The sequence below is a fragment of the Mycena indigotica genome (assembly GCF_014461135.1).
Source record: "Mycena indigotica strain 171206Taipei chromosome Unknown Mind.scaff0005, whole genome shotgun sequence".
NCBI classification, from domain to species: domain Eukaryota; kingdom Fungi; phylum Basidiomycota; class Agaricomycetes; order Agaricales; family Mycenaceae; genus Mycena; species Mycena indigotica.
The window spans coordinates 531,679-552,401 of record NW_023503004.1 but is presented as its reverse complement, the minus strand read 5'-3'; the positions used below and the strand labels follow the sequence as shown (position 1 = coordinate 552,401).

Here is a 20,723-nt window from a genome sequence, read left to right as displayed (position 1 = left end):
CATAAAATGTGGAATTCAAGAAACGTATACATAATCGTCAGAACTTCCGCGCGCCGCCGACGATCATCCCAAACACCTGCACCAACCGGTGACCAATAATGCATGGAATCTCACCTTGATCGAGTAACTGGTAGTTTTTGAAAACTATTTCCAATTTATAAAAGAAAAAGCCAGCAGTCAAATTTTCACTCTATAGAACTGTTACACAACATCATTTATAGACTGATATTTACCCTGCATTTCTCAATGGATTTGGCTGGAACTGACCAGAACTATATATAGCTATCCCTGCCACCAGTATAAAATGTTTTTAATTTTTTTTTTAATTGTATTGTTAGATCTTTCTGATGTTTATTGGTGATTGCCTGTTTTGGGAGAGTATAGTTGTATAGAAAGCAGAAGAACACTAGGTCCAATATGAAGGTGAAACCTATGAATGGTTCACTAGCTCATGCACTCTAAGTCTTTAATTATGATTCAGAGGGAAATATTTCTTTTATGTGCTTATCCACAGGTGAGAGTAATGTTTGTGGGACTGACCGACCATGAGATGCATGACAACTGGGCATTTCACAGAATCATGTGATTGACTCATCTGAAATAATGCCCACAAACTGTTAGTTATCCTGAGAGTCTAGCATATATCTTATGCTTTTAGTTTTTCTGCAGCAGATATGTTGAATATCTCCAGGAATATGTATACTAAATTATAGTTGAATATCTTCATAACACATATTTTGCTGCTGAATATGGTTATACTGCACTACAAATATATAGAGTACTTACTCTAGACAAACTCTGACTGCCGGTTCCACAAGTCGATGTACTTGTCGCTAACCGCATCAACATCGTCGCACACGGCCACGACGCGCTCGTCTGCCCCTTGCTCCCCGCTACGCATGATGAAGAAGTCCCGTCCGTGGATCCAGAGGAGCGTGAGCTGCGGGTACCGGCCCACAAACGCGTCCAGCAGCGCGCGCGCCGCGGTGTCGGTCGGCGGGACGCCGGCTTGTGCCACTTCTCCGGGGATGTCTTGCCAGCGCTTCGTATTGACAAGCAGTGCGCGCAGCGTCAGTGGCAGAACGAGGTCCGAGGCCAGTTCTGTCCAGATCGGCATTTGCTGGAAATTCAGTCAATGGACATAAGCAGGGCATGGCTGGAGGAGGATTCACAAGTGGGAGATCCAGGCCATGCAGGTAGAGCGCCTCCAGCCGCGGATAGAGCCGCAGGGTCGCGTTCAGACTCGGCGTGTCGACGTCGAATATACTCAGCGAGAGATGCGTGAGCGTTGCGCAGGGGTCGAGGGCCACAGCAAGATCGTCGAGCGCGTAGAAGAGGTGCGGCGACAGGCCGAGGTGGCTCACCCGCCACGGTTCCATGGAAAAATGTTCCAGGATGCTGTAGTACCCACGGAGGTGCACCAGTTGGCCGGCAATTGGAAGGAGCGCGGTGCGTAGAATGGGACACAAGGATTCATGGGGATTCCGTGTCGACTCGTTTGGTTCATCTTCAGGCCGCGGCGCGGGGGGATGCAGGGAAGAGGCCGAGGTCTTGCAGGGCGGGGAATGATTTCGCGAGAACGTGGGGCAGCGATGCAGCGGGGGCGGTTGCGAGATAGAGCAATGTGAGTTTAGTCGTGCGCCGGAATACTGGTGCCACTTGCGAATCCTGGAGCCAGAAAGCAAGTTGGATGTTCAGAGTGACAGCACGCAGGCTATCGGCATTGAAAAACGCGCTCCAGAACCGCTCCTTCTCTGGGGCAACGGACTGGAACGCGGACAACTCCACGACGGAAAGCGGCGCTTGTGTCACAGCCAGGGATAGATCAATTGCGTCGTCTTCAACATGGCAGCGCGTAAGGTCCAAGCGCTCCAGCAGTGGCAACCCATGTATGCCAATAATCGCGGCCATCGATAGAGTTTCATCGTCAACTTCCAGGCGCCGCAGTCCGGTAAAGTGGGAAAGGCTTTCGACGAGGCGGCGAGATAGGAAGTCGAGTTCGTCTGCCCTGGGGAGGACAAAGTCCGTACCGATCGGTATCTGCGTGGTAATCTCTTGCTCGCTCAGCACCCTGACGCTCAGGTGGCACGATCGCACTAGCTGGGCCACATCTTCCGACAGCCAGAAGCCCAGACGCTTCTGCCCGCTCTCGAACGCCGGGCGCGCGGGCAGGATCGGCGGCGTCGGCGACGCGCAAAACGTCCGCGAAAAGGTGAGCTCGGCGAAGAGCAAGGGGCGGGTGAGCCGGCTCAAGCGCTTGTCTAGCTGGTGAAGTGTTTGGAGCTGTGCGCACCGAAGATGGGAGGCGATTTCGAGCCACAGCTCGTCGGGCACGTCGTCGGTGCAAAACGTGGCGGTGGACATGACGGTCAAGCGTGGGTGAGTCACACCGTGACAGCGATAATGATCGGCCCTGGCCAATGATGCCGTAACGCCACGTTTTTCTTCTTCTCCTTCTGCTCCCATCTTCCTCCGTTGACGGCTCAAGGTCGGAAAGGACGGCGGTTCTGGGCCGCGGGGGATAGCGCGGAGGCTACCAATGGCGTGTCCTTGGGCGGGGTCGGTGAAAAACTATGGGGAGCCCCTTCGGACTGGGACGAGTCCCGCACACGTGTCCGCACACATGCTCGCCGGCGCGGCCCGGGATCGACCCCAGGCGTGCGCAATGTCTGCGTTCATTCCTGGAGGTTACCTTTTTATTTTCTTCGGAGGCTGGAGCGCACGCACTGGGTTGCCGGGAGTGGAGAGGCGGCTTGGCATCGTCAGAGATAGGTGTCACGCAGGCGGGCGTGGGAGGCGGGACGTGCGAACATATAGCCTGTTGGAGGGAGGATTTGTGCGGGCAGTCGTCGTAGTATGACAGGTGCAGCGCGGGGCCGGCCAGCGACCGCGTCGAGGGCGGCGACCGCGTCGGGGGCTGTCGCGCGTCGCAGTACATCTCCTGTAGACGAAGTTCGGATATGGTGGAGGAAGCTTAAGGAAGCACTGTGGACGCACCTTCTATAGCCCTATCCCCTGAGTTTCCGTATTCGTCGAAAACGCCGTCGATACCAGCCCATGGACAGTCCAGTGAGCTCTCCGGGACTAGCGCCCGCGCAGCGAAAGAAGCCCGGCGCGCCTGAGCCCAGAGCCGGCGGATGCCAACGCACTAGTCGTCGTGGCGAAAAAAATGCGGTGCTGAGTAATGGTCACGCGTGAGTCTTGGCAATGATGGCCGTGAATGCAAGACACGTGGCGCTTGACAACTTGCTTCTGCCGGTCATGTCCGACACCGAGTCGGCGCGGGACTGGGATAGGATAGGTGCGCCATCGTGTCCTGTTTAGCGCCGCTGACGAGGGCCACAGTCTGCTCAGCGAGCCCCTGCCCGTGCTGTCCCGTGCGCTCACCGAGGACGGCTCAGGACGCGGTCGACGCGGTCGCGCGAGAAGCACATAACGAAAGGCCAGCGCGTGTTATCCGTGGACCCTTCTGCACGCATGTTAAATCAACAGCGTCCTTGTGCGCAGGAACGACTCACCATCTACTCCATTCTGCAGCAAACGGCAGTCATTCGGCTGACTCCTTCCGGACACACTGACCAGCCGGGGGCATCTGGTCGATGGACTTCATGGATGGGGACCTGGACGACAAGCTCATCCCCGGACCCGCGCCCGCTGTTCCACGCGCGGGTCCTCTGCTGTACACCGAGGCCGGGTCCGCGCCTCACACACCTCCGAGTCGGCATCGGGAGCGGCCGGCCGCCCCACCGCAGCGCCTCCCGCTCCGACTTCGACGACTAGCCTCATGTACATGCGCGCCTGCGCTGCCTCAGGCTGGGCCACCGTCTAGTAGAGAGCGACAAGGTGGTGGACGAGCTGCCTGGTTGTCCAGAGGAGGGAAGAGGGAAAGGAAGGGATGATTTGGGGATGATCTGCCCGTGATTGACGGGGCGCGCACGGACCATGCCGTGTTGCACGTGCCACGTCAATCGGATCTTCCTCCCGACTTCCATCTGGCAACACCCAGCTGCCCTCCGCCTGCCTCGCAGCGGCCGGGCCGTTGGGCCGCACCCGCAGCGAGCGTTGTCACACGTACGACGCAGGCGCCCCTCCTGCCGCCTCACAAGCTCTCCGCACTGGCCAGATCGAACGAGAGTTAAGGTGTGTGCGACGTTTTCACGCGGGTCTATCCTCATGCGTGGCAGCTGTTTCTGCGCTTTCAACAACAGTGCCACCCCCTGCTCGCGCTCACATGTCACATATACGTCTCGGGCAGCTCCACTCGGCCACCTCGGCGCGGGCCACACACGGGACAACGGAAATTCCACATTCGGTGGTATCGGGTGCGTACGCGTGTGTTTTCCCCGGGTGTATATGTGGCCTGACCAGCCAGACTAGTGCTATTCTTTGCCAACACTGGGCACAACGGAACAATGGGGGTGGGCACAGGGAACTGTGACTGCCACGACTCCAGCGCAAGGCCGCTCAACTATGTCCTCAAACTCATTGACACGACTGGTACTCTTCTGCCCCGCCCCGCGTTCGCGAGGGCACGCAGAAGCATTAGACACTGTGACTTGGCCTTCTTTTGCACCGATGGGCCCAGGCGCAACGAGAAGGTGGCCGTGGATGGAGGACTGGCCGCGGTGGATCGGTAGACGAGTTGGCGGAGGGGGATGGAGGTGCGTCTGCAGTGTCCCTATTCCCTTGCCTCCGCCGGCATAATCTGTCTAACAGAGGCGCTAGCCGAATGTCCGTGTTCGTGAGCCGGCCTGGGGCGAGGTCGAAGCGCTGGGCCTTTCTTGCACGACGACGTGCATGCGGACAGGCTTGAAGCGCGAATTGCAGAAGCCGTCTGGACTCCTGCAAAATGGAGGAACGAAGGGGAGACTCTTGGTCGTCCAGTGCATAATCACACACCAGTATCTTCGCTCTGACCACTTCTCGATACGGCCTTAAAGGCGTGAGCCTCGATTCCAACGACAACCACTTCACTTGGAGTAGACGCGACACTTTCCGTCCTACCATTTAACTCCGCCCCTGACAATATTAATTCTCATCTCGGCCACCCACAGTAGCGTGGCGTACTTCTCGGCCGTGCGTTTACGCCAGGAGTATGGAGAATGGGCACAGCAGTGGCCGAACTAGGTCTGCTCCCCAATTTGTATGGCGTCTCGCCCTGTGTCTTCGTAGCAAGCGGCGGGAGAGGCAAACATATATGATAGAGCGAGAGGAAGTCTTTTTGTCCAGTTGGGTGGGGCTGCTGTCTGTGACACTTAGTAGCGCGCCCTGCCATGCTACCTGGACCGCGGCTAGGGCCTGGCGGCACACGGCCCGAGGCGGGTTCATGATGCTTCCCTCTTTTGCTGGCAAGAGCTCTGGCGGGCTCAAGTTGGTATGGGTGCTGGGCGGGGGTAAAGCGAAGTCCTGCGAGTCCCGGTACGTCTAGCTCGCACTGAGTGTGGACTCGCAGTGTGGATCTTTGTGCCGAGGACGACGCGGCCCGCGGTTCAACGCCCAGGCGCGTACATAGGGTGAGGAGATATCATAATCGATGTTGACTTTTCACCAGGAGAGCAAAGGATGCATCAGTAAAACTACAGGTTGGTCTTGGAGATCTTTGGTCTTTGAAACAGATCTTTGGTCTTTGAACATGGTCTTTGGCAGTCTTGGTCTTGGAGAAGATGGTCTTTGGTCTTACAATAGAGTCTTGGGAATGCAATTAATCTTAGGAAATTTTTAACAAAAAAAAATTAAAACTAATATATAATTTCATGTGAGTGATGGTCAGCGTATTTGTTGACATAATAGGAGTGGAAACTATCAAGAGATGCTGTGAAGTGGAAATAAGTAGGTAAAAATGCATCTCCAAACACAGGAATAAGATGTGCTGAACGCAGAATGGTATCCACGTGAATGATATCCAAGCCACGCTCACCTTCATCATTGATATCTGGCTCGACCATCCACATGCCAACATCAGGACAAGGGGCGTCACCGACAGTAGAGAACCAGGTTACCAATGCACATGAATAGGTAACCCTTTCATGCTTGAAGGACATGAAAAGGAGAGCCCGAGCAACAAGAAGCCCACGGAAGCCAGGCTCGTCATCAGGGCCTGCGACGTAGACACAGTCATATCTCGGGGCCCCTCCTCGCCAGGACCGGACCGCCCGGATGCGCTCATGCAGCAGACCAGTCTCGTTAGAATGGTCACTTGGAGCATAGAAGGTTGCAATGGCGGAAGGGAAGACCATAATGGAGGTAGGGAGAGGAGGAAATTCCGAAGCGTCGATGATACTGATGTCGATATCGGGATTTAGCTGAGTGTAGAGAAACCGGCGGATGAGTAGTGGGAGCTCGGGTCGGTCAAGGAACTCCGCTAGAGCCAGCGGGTCTCGCGGATACCCACGGGCTATTGCTCTAGTCAGTTTGAGGATCAATACGGAACTGTCTACGCACTGGGAATTTTGGCCAGATGAACCTCACCCTCAATATCAGGTCCATCAGGATTGTCCTCGTCTTCGGCATCACGAGATTGAAGTCGAGCTTGTACAGAGGCAGGGAGTGGAAGGACAGGGTCTGGTGTCTGTGGATTGAGAATACCACGCTCCTCGAAGTCAATTCGGGTTGAAGCAAGATTGTCGAGCCGATCGTTAATAGTAAGCATCTGGCTAAGTGCCTCGTACTTGCTCGAGCGACGCCAGGGCTCTTTAACAGCCTTGATATGCTTCGACTCCGTTATTGAGGAACAGAGACCGTTGGGGGCTGCAAACTCAGTGATGAGCAATGAGTAATGGGTAAGCGAGTGTTGACGAGGAAGATTAAACCCGTCTGGGCATACACCACTTGTTTCAAAGATAACACGCTCCTTGTGATATCGTGCAAGCACGGCCTCGATTTCACGTAGGGTTGACTCGCTAATCACGTTTCGCCGAACAAGATAGCAAAAGTCGAGAAATGCACTGAATGCACGTAGCATTTGAGGGGGGACATGGCCCTCAATTGCGGGGAGGTACACCTGGAGTGTGCAGAATCAATTCATTGCAAAGGATTTTAGACTTTGACGCACTTTCATTAAAGCCTTTGAATCGTCTCCTGTCCATTGCTTGAATCCCCGTCCTTCGGGAAACCGGCGTATTCCAGGAAATGGTGGTACAGCAGCAATTCTGTATCTTCGTTTCAACCCATACACTAGTTTACCTAAATGTGGAACTCGTACCTTCGGTCAATGTCCGCCATAATTTTTGCTGCTTCGGACTTGCCATGTACCAATTCAAGATACTCCCCGACCCATGTCACAAGGTGGTCTTTGAACGCTCCCTTGATGACCTGGTGTAGTAGATCAGGGGAAAGCAGCTCGTAGATGTCTGCTCGGGGAAAGTCCCAAGTATACGGCTTGAAGCGAGCTTAGCATTCAAAATTATCCAAACAGTGTACCTACGAGAACATCGGGGATGACACCATACTGGTCCCAAAGAGCCTTATGGTCGAAGGCATCGAAAAGATCCTCCGTATGCTGTTGTGTTCGTCGTCCCCCCTCTCCATCGAGGTCCTTATTCGAGGCATGACATCTTCCATTGGTTAGATATACCTTCATTCTTTGCTCAAAACTTACCGCGCACACCAGCCCTGGACAACGCAAGCCAGAAGAACTTGCTCGGGATAATCCGCAATGTACGGGCCGAGCCCATAGATAACGCGGCGGTAGTGACCGTCCCCAAACAGAACGACCTCTGGAGTCGTCATCCCAGCCTTGAGCGAGCCAAAAATATGGCGGAGCGACGCGTGAAAGAGTTGCCGTCGGAAGGTGCGAAAGTCCGCTCCGTTTTGGTGTTCCCGATCCGCTGAGATAGATTCAGCTATGTTTGTGTAATATGATAAATACAAACCTTTCGGAATAGCGAGGAAGCCAATAAGACTGACCGCGTTACGATGGGCACGCCGAACGGTGTTATGGACCAGGCCATTGGATATGTAAAGGGGATAGAAGTCGTTTTGGCCTGTGGCGACGGACGTGGTTGTCTTGTCGCTTCCACCAATGACAGGAACGAAAACAGCGCCATGAGTTTGTGGATCGCTGGCGATTTTGTCCTATACCAATATTTAAGCGGCAGGCATCGCGAAATACATTCAGACGTACAGCGTGTCGCCAGGCCCATTGGCCCGACATGAAATTTTGGTAGACGCGTTCGCCATTTGCGTCATACACACGCTTCGGACTAAGGTCCATCTCGTTCTTGAAGTCCGGATTGCCCAGCTGCTGTTGGAGGACTGCACGAGGATCTCGGAAGTATACGGTGTACTCCTTCTTCTTCCAGGTTGGCGCGCGAGCGAGATTGTGGTCGTCGTCACCTTCATACGCAACGTTGAATGCTTGCCATGGGATATGGCCTTGTTCCGTCGCATCGATCGTTGCATACAGCTCTTCAGCGTCGGAGAAGGGCGCATAACCATCATCGGAAGCGAGAATATTCATTAATTCGTCGATTTCCCCAGCGGACATCTGGACTTTGCGGTACATAAAGTCCGCCAGCCGGAACTGTTTGAGCGTGTTATATGGAGAGAAATCGTCCGGGGGAGGGAATTGTTTCGGTGGAGGGGGACTGCCTGCGGGCAGGAAATGGCCATCGCGATCGCAGGGCTGCCCTGGAAAGCAGCTAATCAGCGTAGATCGCAACGATAACTGAGACGCACCAGTGAGGTGGGGGTGTAAGTCTACCCGTGGTCCTCCAGCACCAGTTGTGGGCCTGGGGTCTACACGCGGAAGCTCTCCATCGCCAGCCGGATTCTCTTCAAAGCCGCCATTCATGTCGACATCAAGACTTGCGTCATCTGCTGGCGTCGAGCGAGGATTGAACGAGTGGTACGCATTGATATGTTGTGTGCGACCAGATGCGTTGGCAAATGTTCGCTTGCAGCCAAAGGGACACGGGAGTTTGCTGTGATTCGGGGCCATGGCGGATGGTGTCGAAAGAGTCTAAGTCATTCCGGGGATAACTGGCCCGGCCGGGCTTCAGAAGCCATGCCCAGCGTGATGATGTAGCTTCCGCAGCAGTGAGCGCGCGGACTGTCGGCATAACGACAGGTACCCTGGCCCATCCTTTTCCGCTACTCCCGTCTCACTCTCGTCTCCCGTCTCACTCTCGTCTCCTCCTTCCCCAGCCTAGGCAATGGCGACTGCCGTCAGACGAAAGCCGCCACGAGTTCCCGACGCGCCGCCATTGGAGACACGTAGCCACAACAAGAAGCATGCAATACATGGCCCACCTACCGTTCGTCGCACTCGCGAGCAGGTTGAAGCGGATGAAGCTGCAGCCAAGGCAGCGAAAGATGCGGCGGATGCACGAGCGCAAGCCGCGCTAGCCCGTGTCGCAGCGACGGAGGATGCCAATCGGCAAGAAGACAAGGTATGCTTGCGGTTTGACGATGCAGTCGCTAAATCGTCATCCAGCGGCGCTCCGAGCTGGCCAAAGCTGGGGCCGGCGCCAAAACAGCGCCTGTATGGCAGCCAGCTGGCGGTGAGCCTGGCAGTGAAGGTGAGCTGTTGCTTGCCGGAAATCTCAGCTTACTCGCAACTTGAAGTAGATGTTGTCATGGGGTCCCCCGACGATGAACTGGACGACGAGACCTATATGCCGCCAGCTGACACTGAACAAGGGAGCGAGAGCGAAGAGGAGGATGAGGGCGCAAGGACGGTCCCAAAACAGTCGCAGAAGAACACTCGCATTGGCGTCCAAGCATTGCGCCACACCCAAGACACGACTGGGACCCCAGAAATCGAGGCAGGAGGAAAGCGCAAGGCACAGAAAGACGAAGGGTAAGTGTTATCATCCTTGGGGCGCCGCTAACTGTATGGTACAGTCTGAAAAGCGGGAAGCGCCCCAAGATAGCCCCCAAGAAGTCTGGTTTAGCGCCACCAGCCCCGTCGAAGAAGCAGCCCACGTCGGCGCCTCTTGAGGATGGGGAGTCGATGTTCCAGCCTGGAGGACCCGCGCTCGAAGACGGGCGAGAAGGCATCGAGCATCCCGGTCGCAAGGGACCAGTCAAAGGCCTTCCGAAGATTGACGTGCGTTACATCATGCTGTCAAGCCTCGTTTCTCTCTCTCACTATTCACAGTCAGTCAAGATATCGCAAAAGCAGCTCCGTGGCGGCGGCGGCAAATGGACAATCAATCACCTACCCCCCAGCGCGGAGCCCTGGTTCAGCAGCGCCCTCATCCCGCTCACTAAAGAGCAAATTGCCATTTCGGAGTCCGACCCGTGGCTCAATCTTCAAGTGGGCGAAATACAAGCTGTTGTCGACCGTGTCTATCCGAACGACGACTTTGTCGTCAACTCGAAGGGGGTGTGGTATCATCTGGTATGAGCCTTCATATGCGCAACATGAGCTGATTTTCTTTTTCAGGTCCATTATCGTGCTGTCGACTATCGCAGGGGATTCCTAGATCAAGCAACCAAGGCATTCGACATCCAGCTTCAAACTGGGCGGGAGGCAATTGCGAAGTATGAGGCGGAGTTGGGTGAGTAATATCATTGTCTTTTCGCGCTGTTTGCTCATGAGAGCGAGCTGCGAAAAACAACAACGACAATATTGAATCGGGCAGCGCCATCGAAGAAGAAGCGGAAGAGCTCGAAGAAGGACATGGTCTGTTCCCGCTGGACACTCCTGCTGGTGTTGCGGAGCTTGTCGAGTTCTTTCTCACTCCCTCCGCTGACGGCCGCTCGAAGGCATTCCATTGGAATAAGTGGGATGAGGACGACCCGGATAAATGCCTGGTGCGTAACATCACATTTGTATACCTATTATCGCTGACTACGTTTCTCGCAGGGTCTTTTCGAGAGCTTTCTCATCAAATACACCTTCGCATTTCATCTAACATTTGTCGACACCATCCCATCCCAGTACCAACGGTCTTCGAAGCGCCCATATGGCGCGGTCCTTCTCTCTATTCAAGCGGTAGGTGTCACTTGGCAATACTGAACTTGCTGATTGTGATTCCCCTCTAGGTTGAGTGCCTTCTGCAACGATGGAGCACTGGGGTGTACGTCGCTCCACCAAAGGGACATAAGGATCAGTTTTCGACGGACAACTGGGGCGACATGGTCGAGTCGATTGGTAAGCAACGGCGCAAGGTTCGGCGTGCGACAAAGTACCTCAAGACACTTCAAGCGTGGAGCGACGAGGAATGGGATGAATATTTGGCATCTGCTGCTGCGTTCAAGGAGACCAAGAAGGGTCGGCGCAGCCACAGTCGATCATCGAGTCGCGCGTCATCAAATGCACCGGAGGAAGAGCCAGTAGAGGAGGAGGAGGAGGAAGAATTTATCATTTCCCGTCGCTAATATTAGTCTACATTGTTTATGACTTTCTATATATGCTGCTTCATTGGTTTATATTTGGTCTTTGCGCGTCTTTGAGCACATCTTGGGTAATTAATCTTGGTCTTGTGAAAGATCAAAAAGATCTTGGCAAGATCGTTCAGGTCTTGGGAAAGATTCCCAAGACAACTGAATCTGCTTAGCCCAAGACCATGATCTTAGGCGTCTTTGGCGTCTTAGGCGTCTTTGGGATCTTGCCCAAGATCCCAAAGACGCCTAAGACCGACCTGTAGTTTTACTGATGTGCTTTGTGTCGCGGGCCGTTGCGGGGATAGCGCACTGTTGACACACCGCCATGTGGCCGGGAGTGTGGCCTGGCCCCGGGTTCGAAGCCCGGGCGCGCACGTAGGAGAAACCGATGTATACTTTTCCCTGGAAAGCGAATGATACTTTTGCCACGGGCCGTTGCTGGGATAGCGCACTGTTGACACACCGCATGTGGGCCGGAACTTTGTGCAGGGGTAGCCACGCGCACTACTCCTGCCGGCGCGGTGCGGCGTGGGCCCGGGATCGACCCCGCCTGTGTCGTTGTTTGATAGCGGTTATTGCTTTTGGCGGTGGGTCGGGCCCAGACGCAGCCGGGCCGTGGCCGGCAGGGACCCAAGCGAGCGGCAGGTCGCGCTGACTGCCCGTCGCACCGCGCAGCACGGGTTAGGATGTGATATCGGATAATCGGCGTTTTTGACCGCTCGAGTTAAGTAGTGTTACGATACGGATCCTGGGCGGTTGCCCAGGCGGTCAGCCGCGGGTGTGCATGCCTCGGATGAAGTGTGTCAGCCTTTTTATTGGCCAGCGGGGACTGTTTGCCGCGTCTGAGCCCCATCTTGTCAAGAAAGGAATGCGGGCCGGGCCGCGGGGGCGGGTACTTGCTGCGTGTCAGTGTTGCCTCAGCGCGTGGCTGTGAATATGGCTGGCGTCGGATGCCGGCCCGGGCCCGGCCTACGGGTCGTCCAGCAGTTTCAACTCTCAAAGTGGAGGGGCGTACCCAGGGGACTGACACGCGCCCTCTCGGCCGCTTGCCGCGGGTTCGACCCCCGCCGGGCACCTGTGTCAAGAGGATAATCGCAACGATTTTTCGCTGGGGCTAGCGCTGCCAGGGGGGGACACACGCGCAAGCGGTAATGTGCGCAGATCGCGTCTACATATATCCGCGCACGCGACGCGGGTTCGACCCCGCCGGGCACATATGTGGAAAGCTTCAATCTTTTGGTGGCGGTGGGCGCTCGGCGCGCCGGCGGGCAGTGGCATATGCCTGTCGGCTGTGATCTCACACGCAGTGACGTCGCAGCCCACCACGCACGCAGCGGTCTCGGGCTCGACCCCCGACTGGGCACTTGGGGAACCGCAATCGTTATCCCAGGGATGATGCCCGTCGCGCCAAATCCCCGCGCACGTGGCACCCTGGCAACGAACGTCGACCACGTCTACATATATGCACCGGTACACGGAGCCAGGCGCCGGTTCGACGGACGGGGGTGCTCATCGCGCGAGACGCGTGGTTGTTTTTGGCTGGGGGAAGCGAAGACTTGGCATGGGGAGGTTTGGGGTGCTCTAGGGCTGGAGCGTGTCACGGTGTAGATCCTGGGCAATGCTTGAGTGTGAGTCCGTTGTAGGCAGGATTTGTGTAGGAGACCCCCGGTAGTCGTCGTAGTGTGAAAGGTGCGGCGCGCGGGGGGTAGCGACCGCGTCTCCCGGGGGGATGTCGCGCGTCGCAGTACATCTTCGGTAGACGAAGTTTGAATGTGGCCGAGGAAGGAAGCACTGTGAACGCACCTGATACAGCCCCGTCCCCTCAGTTTCTCTGGTCCCGAGCTGGATAGAGCGCGGCCCATGGCACGCTATCCCGCAACTCCGTCTGAGTTGTGAGAACGAGCGGGACCCGGGCAAAGTCTGGCCACGCACCGAAAGAAACTGGGCCTGCTCCTTCGACTTGTCTAATCCGACTCTCCTTGACGTCAGCGTCGTTCGTGCGCAGGGAGGCTCGCAGGCCGCACAGCACATCATCGTGGAAGCGTGTCGTCGTTGTGGAGCGAAGGAAAGAACACGCGTAGACACGTCCAGAGGCACGGCCGGCGACAGTGCGTACGGATACAGCCGTTTGCTGAGAGGACACCCGGCGAGGACGTCGCGGCCCTCTCTCCTTCCGCCTGCCGAGGTGTCTGACGCAAGCCCACAGTCGACGAGAAATTGGCAAATATCTGCAACGGTCCCAGCCCGCATGGTTTTGCCGCTCGTGCGCGGGTCCAATCCCGGGCTACCGACAAGCCTCAACCGCTGCTGGAAGTCAGCGGTAAGCGCCGGGGGCGGATAAGGATGAAGAACACGAGCGACGCACCTCATTTGACCAACCAAGCCGGGGCGCCCTCCGGAACTTCAAGGCTCGACAAGGGAAATATGAAGGCACAGCGGACGAGAAAGAGTGCTGTCCTTGCCTTGCGCATGAATGTTCCCCGGGCCGTTGGTAAGAGGGTTACACGTAGTGGTCGAAGCCCGGCCCAGTGTCGGGCAGCCCCTTACACGAATGGCCAGACGACCCGCAATCGACGTGGTGCGCACGACTAAGCGACTTCCCCTCCGCGTATGGCGCGTCCCCTGGCATCGACTCGGGATAGCGCTGACCATGGGGGCCAATATATTAACGGCGGAGCAAACGTACTGCAGCGGGGAATTAGTGGGGAGTCGACGAGATGGCGGACGATGCGCACCGCAAGCTACGCAAGATCCCTCCTCGCACCCAGCCCTCCTTCTCCTCGCGCCCTTGCTCTAGCATAGCATTCATCCTTGATTCATCCCCACGCGCAGCAAGTGCGGCCTCGGCACCCTATAAAGGCGTGAACGTCGTCCGTAACGTCGTCATGAGGCATACGCAGCTGGCGGGCGCGCATATCCCGGGCGGGCGCGCGTCTGCAGCGCGGACATGGTGGGAGAAGACAAGCCGTGAATGCTGACGTGGCACCGGCGATCGGGACCGGAGCCGCGACCGGCGGCCGTGACATCGATCTGTGCATCTTTCCTTCGCTCCACGACGACGACGCAGGGCGCTACGAAATGCTATGCCGCCGGGCGCGAACGACGTCAAGGTCAGCGAACATAGGGACGAGGGCGACAACTCGAGGGAGCGGGCTCGTGCGTTTCTACGGCAGACACCGCTCGGCTCCTTCTCACAGCTCCGAGCAGGCGGAAGGGCTGACAATATCTCGATGGTTGAATGCCTCCACGCAGTCCATCTCTCCCTTCAGCTCTTCTCCCCTACAACTTGACGCCGTCGTCGCAAATACTCAACAAACGCTTCTTTCTATCCGATTCTATCGCCTAGTGATGGCCAAGTCCGGTTCGGTCCGGTTCTTGGCCCTTTTCGGCCGAACGCCGGACCGCCGGTTCGGTTCAAAACGGGATTTTGCCGAACGTGAACGCCGAACGTCGGTTCGAACCGGCCCCGAACCGGCGTTTTTGGACCGAAAACGGCTGAACCTGGCCGAACCGAGGGCCAGGTTCGGTTCGGAAACGGCCTTGGCCGAACCTGAACGCCGAACGCGCGTTCAGTCCGGTCCGGTTCGGGTTCGAACCGAAATCCCGAACCGGACCTGGCCATCACTACTATCGCCGCCACATTCGCCACCCCTTTCAGATGCCTCCACGCCCCTTCCTCCGTCTCAGAATTCGTCATCCGCGTGGACTCGCGGTCGGTTTATGCCAAACAGCGGCCAGCTTTACAGACCGAGGAGCCGACAAAGGTGCGTGGCACGTTCAAAACCTTTGCCTTGTGCCAGTGTCGTGTCTAAACCTTACTAGTACGGGTACTCAACCTGGGGTTACGATGCATCGTCCTCACTTGGGACTGACAAGCCACTATGCATCAAGACCACTGCTTAGAGAAGCCAGTGATTCATCAATTTGCTCTCTCGCCTAGCTTATGCCCAGCCGAGGTGCGTGATCACATCATGATCAGCCTCTCACCATGACACACCACGGCAGACAAACCCCGCGAAGCTCGCGATCGCCGACCGCAGCGCGCCTGCTCCGCTCGAGGAGCAGCGCCGCCGTGGCCCTCTGCGCAGACGTGCACACCCACACCGCCGCATCAGCTCCCCGCACCGCCGCATCAGCTCCTCCGCCATGTACCCTTGCAGACTTGGCGCAGAGTTTGCGCAAAGTCCCACACCAGCCTGCAGGGGCTTCTGCTGGCTCTACCGCGATCTCGGCGGGGTGGGCGCCGCCGACAGCGCTTCAACGGTGCTCCCAAAGGTAGTGTCGAATCCGCCCCCAAAATCAAGCGGGCCCCGGGCCGGCCGCGTGCTCGGCAGCTCCGGTGCACGCGCCCTTGCTCTCTGCATCCGTGTGGTCCGCGGTGTGGGTATGGGTGGGGCCGGGACGTTCCTGGGCGGTGGCAGAGGACTCATGGGCCGGTCCGGCGGGGCAGGGCCGACTCGCCAATCTCCTCAAAATCTCCTCCGGCTCTGCGTCAACCTCGGCCGACGGCCCCCATGGGCACTGCAGCGACGGCGGGGACCGCGACGCGTGGCGGCTGGCACTCGTCCTTATCGAAGACGTCCGCGACGCGCTGCCAGGCGCTGGCATCTGCATGCTTGCGCGACTATTGGGAGGCAGCCCGCTTGGGATAGGTGGTGGTGATGGCGTTTGCCCCAGAAATTTGTGTGGGGGTGGGGTGTCCATGGCCCGTCGCTTCCGCCCGGTTTTACGCGAAACGGCCCTGAACTCGGTGCAGGATGCACCTCGCAGCCGGCCTGGGATTCTCCAGCATTAGCTTGGCTCTATGAGCCTATTCTTGTTCCAGAATATGTACACCTTGTTCATAGAACCCATATATATCACTAACATAAGATTTCTATTCATTTCATTTACAATGCTTTCAACTTTAACCTGAAGACTTTCATAATACTACATGTTGTACTGCGCACATAACATATATTACACTAACATAACTTGCCTGTTCCCAAACTTCTAATTCAATGAAATCTGAAGTATTTTACATGTGTGATACCATTTTCAAACTTGCCTGAAGCTATTTCATCCCATCCTCAAAGTTTCTATACCTAAAAATTAGATTTGCACATGCTATACCCACATTTAGGGGGAGTCTGATTTGTCAAACCCAACCATCAACCAATATAATTACCTAGGATGGTTCATATTGGCTATGAAAGACCACCTATGTTTTTATTTTGTCTCATTTCATCATGTGGGCTGCCCAATATGTATATTTTCCCAGTTCACCTCCCAGATCAAATGCTCAATAATATTTGTCAGGACGCTCTAAAGCCCACCGGATGGGCCTATACAGCATGTACAGATGATAGATAACAGGTGGACAGTGGCTGAAGGCCAGGGATAAGGCCAGGTGGAGTCCCTGTAAGTGGGTAAGCAGGCCGGAGTGGCCCCGGAATCCCTGGATCAGCCTGTGTGAAGCTAAAAATGGCATAGGCCTACATGATCCTCATTCTAACAGGCAGATAGCCTCGCGCTACTAGATGCCGATGGCCCGCACGAGAGCAGCAGCGAGGAGAGCATATTCCGAGTATACCCGCTGATCCCGCCAAGCGTCGGGCAGTGCGGACCGGAATGGAGCGGGCCCGGGGTGAGGTCAGCATGCTGATGCGGACGCGGGCGCGGCACATGGATATATTGATTGATTCATGCAGGTCCGCTAGAGAGCTGACTGATGCATCAAGCCGCTTCCAAGGTCAGTGTTCTTGATGCATAGTGGCATGTCACTCACCACTGTCTACTGATTCATCATATCCCCAGGTACGCCTGGGTCAAACGGTCTACTGATAGTTGAGCGGACGAGTAGCGGCCTTGCGCTTGAGTCGTGGCAGTCACGGTCGGCTGTGCCCATATACACCCGGGGGCAAGCACACGCACCCGATACCACCGAATGTGCCCAGTCCCGTTGTCCCCAGCCTGAGCGTGTGTGTGGCCCGCGCCGCGGCGGCCGCGTGGAGCTGCCCGAGACGTGTATCAGACATGTCAGCGCGAGGAAGGGGTTGTCGAAAGCGCAGAACCAGCTGCCACGCATGAGTACAGACTCACGCGCGTGAAAGCGCAGCACGCACCTTAACTTCCGTTTAATCTGGCCAGTGCGGAGAGCTCGTGAGTCGACCGGAGGAGTGCGTGCGTCGTACTGTGACAACGCTCGCTCCTAGTGCGTCCACACGGCGCTGGCCCGGGGAGGCAGGCGGACGGGCAGCTGGGTGTTGCCAGATGGAAGTCGGGAGGAAGGGCCGATTGACGTGGCACGTGAAACACGGCACAACGAGCATCCCCTCCTGTGTCCGGACAACGTACGCTGCGTCCCCCGCCTCCATCTGCAATGCGGCTTTCGCACAAGCCCTCCCACTTCCCGAGGCCAGCCGTTTGCGCCCATCGACAGCACGACGCCGAGCGTAACTCCCCCTCGCCGTGCTCCCACGCCCCCGCCTGTGATGCCTGAGGTTCTGCGTATGACGCGGCCTTGACGCCGCGTCACGCCGCAGTCCCGTCTCGGACGGCGCACCAGTCCGTGCCCGGACGTCCGCGCAAGTGTGCTGGCTTCCGGCCGCGGGCACCCTGGGCCCGCACCCTCCCTCTTCTCGCCGTCGCTCAGCGCGGTCCATCGGGCTGGTCCTTGACGCTGGCAAGCCTTGATGCGGAGAGCTTGAACGCGAACGTCGGCAGTGCAGACAAGCATCAGGGAAAACCTCCTTGAATAATTAGGGATAAAGTGTAGTAATTTACCCGAAATTACCACTAGATACCGGCTTACCTCAATTACCCATGCTTACCATCCCCCCCCTTATAATTTAGGGAATTTTACCCCAGTTTACCTCATATTATCCAACATTATTCAGTTGCCATTGCCAATACCATAAATGGGAAACCATTATCAGACTTGAATACAGAAAAGAATAGATTCAAAAACATAACTATTACATGAATACTAAGGATAACTACTCCGAAACGACCAGATTGCCACCTTTACTCTTCTCGCGTTTTCTGCCCTTCTTGATACCCTGAGTTTGCCATCAGCAATGGAGACAGAGAGCAAGATGGAAGACAACAAACCTATGGCAGCAGCGGCGATGCCGTCCCGGGCCCTCAGCGCCAGCGTTAGCCCCAGCGGCCTCAACGCCAGTAGCTGCACCAGCAGCGACGGCGCCTTTGCGGCGCCGTCAGTGGCACCCTTGTTACTGCGGGCGACGACCTGTGCACGCTCCCCATCAGCAATGAGCAAAAACGGAAGGGGGAGACGTACGGCGGCGCTTTGCCCTTCCTGGCAGCGGCCTTGGCACCCTGGCGCGGGTACGATAGGCGTCGAGCGTGGCGCATTTGGGGCCGCGTTTAATGGGCTGGTTGTTCGCTAGACGACTGGGGTCAGTCCTAGCCCCGCGCGCTCGTGAAATCGTCGCTTACACCATCTAAAACGACCCAAAAGACTCGGTTTGCTGACCGAACTTTGCAGCTTTCTGGCTGGAATTCGGCCCGGCGCGCGATGGGGTCGAGAACGGCGCGGTTGGGGTCCGCGGTTGACGGCGCGATTGTGCCGGCCTCAACACCAGTGGCTGCGCCAGCAGCGGCGGCGGCGACCTGTGAACCCATTTTATCAGCAACGAGCAAGAACAGGAGGGGAGGACATACGGCGACGGCTTGACCTTCTTGGCAGCGGCCTTGCCCTGGCATTTCCGTTGCCCATCTTGGCACCTTCGCCTTTCTTGCTGCCCTACAACAATGTCAGCAACGAGCATGAAACGACGGGAAGAGGCATCTTCCTTTCTTGGCGCCCTTGGCCTGGCACACGACGAAGGTCTGGCCGGCAGCAACACCAGCAGCGGAAATGGGCCTGGAGCGAGCAGCGGGTAAAGGCGTTGGACGAAATACTCGCCCGGGAGGATGTCCAGGCCATCCCGCGTGTCAACCGTGTCGACGTTGAGCGTTTCCGGGGACTGCTGGAGTCCGTTGGCCGCGAATTTTCTCGATCAACGTGGCAACGTTGTGAGTGCTGTGGACGCTTGTCGCGGGGGACTCGGCAATGGGGATAATGCAGCCCTGGCTGTTGCCTTGAGGTCTTTCGAGCCTCTAGGCCGCGTGCGCGAGCGACGTTTGAGGCGGGTGATTGTACCGCACATTGGTGGTCGCGCGTACCATCTTGGCGCTGGGAGTGGTGAGCGGGGCGGCAGCAGATGCTGGCTGGGTAGTGGGGGAGGGCGGGTAGGGAGGTTTGAAGATGGGGGGAAGAGGCAAAAGAGAGCTTCAGCCATGTCACACTGCTGTCAAGAAATTTTGTCGTACGATTGATGGGAGTCACTCGGTATTAATTTTGACCGCGGACTTTAGGGCCGTCTAGGATTGGACTTGTTCAACATTGAGGTTGGTGTGGAAAAGACAATGTAGATTGTTTGTTTGTTTATTTGATGTGCAATGCACTACTTACTGCAAAACCTACAACAGTTTAAATATGGTCATTGAGTTCCGAGTGAAATCCCATCAGTCTGTCAATGATGACATGGTCTAATAGGTAATGCCAAGGTGATGTGTCGTGCCCGCGACACGTACGTGCGTGGAATCGAACGCGCGGGGCCCCGCGGACACTTTTCGCGAGCTGAAACGCGCACCGGAGCGAACCGGCGCCGGCCGGCCCCGGACCGAGGCCGAACCACCTCCAAACGCGCCGAGGGGACGGATTCCGAGGGAGAACTGGTGCGGGTCGAGGCCCTAGGGGTCCGGTAGTGTGTGAAGGGGGTCCAGGGGGATGCTGAGACGCGTCGCAGTGGTGAAACGCGTCAGAAGTAGGCCGCGGAGGGCCGGAGGTCAGGCACGTGACCGCGGAGGTCCCCAGAGCCGCGGACGGGCTGGGGTATATAAGAGCGCTGTATTGTAGCAAGTAGGGCAGAAGAAAGCGCGCCCCCATAGGCGGTTTTGGTTCTCCTGGATTGCTGAACGCGAACGACAACGACAACGATTGGATTTTGAGTACCCGACAACGCTGAACCCGAGAACACGTGACCGCCGCTGCTTCGAACGCAGTACATAACTTCGTTGACCTATACGCTACGCTACCGACCGACTACAACGTTGACCACAAACCCTTCACCCACCTACCTTGGATTGTTGAACTGAGCATCTGGATTGCCACAGCCATATATTTTGGTTGGAACCCCCGTACTTGCGCGCACAACGTTGGAACGACTACTGGATTGGGACAAGCCTTGACCTAGGGTTAGGGTTCGACTTATTGGAGTGAAGAACTATTGGATTGGTGTTTAGAGAGAGTGTGTGTGAGTGAGTTTTTGAGTTCTGTCTAGTTCCCCTTTTTCCACCAGTCCTTCCGACTTCTGCGTTTCATCTGGAGCCCACCGCGAGGGGGT

The 20,723-nt window shown here is 56.6% G+C and overlaps 2 protein-coding genes across 2 annotated transcripts; both read right to left on the bottom strand.

The window, feature by feature from the left end:
• Positions 1–787: 787 nt before the first annotated feature.
• On the bottom strand, positions 788–1,379 carry MIND_00567100 (uncharacterized protein; the record flags this gene model as incomplete). Its single annotated transcript, XM_037362440.1, has 2 exons — positions 788–1,120; positions 1,173–1,379. 2 exons carry the CDS (start codon positions 1,377–1,379, stop codon positions 788–790), a joined length of 540 nt encoding a protein of 179 aa, XP_037220361.1.
• Positions 1,380–18,336: 16,957 nt separating this feature from the next.
• Positions 18,337–19,038, bottom strand: MIND_00566900 (uncharacterized protein; the record flags this gene model as incomplete). The annotated part of the gene is made up of 5 exons (XM_037362439.1): positions 18,337–18,371; positions 18,424–18,562; positions 18,614–18,718; positions 18,772–18,945; positions 18,997–19,038. 5 exons carry the CDS (start codon positions 19,036–19,038, stop codon positions 18,337–18,339), a joined length of 495 nt encoding a protein of 164 aa, XP_037220360.1.
• Positions 19,039–20,723: the final 1,685 nt, after the last annotated feature.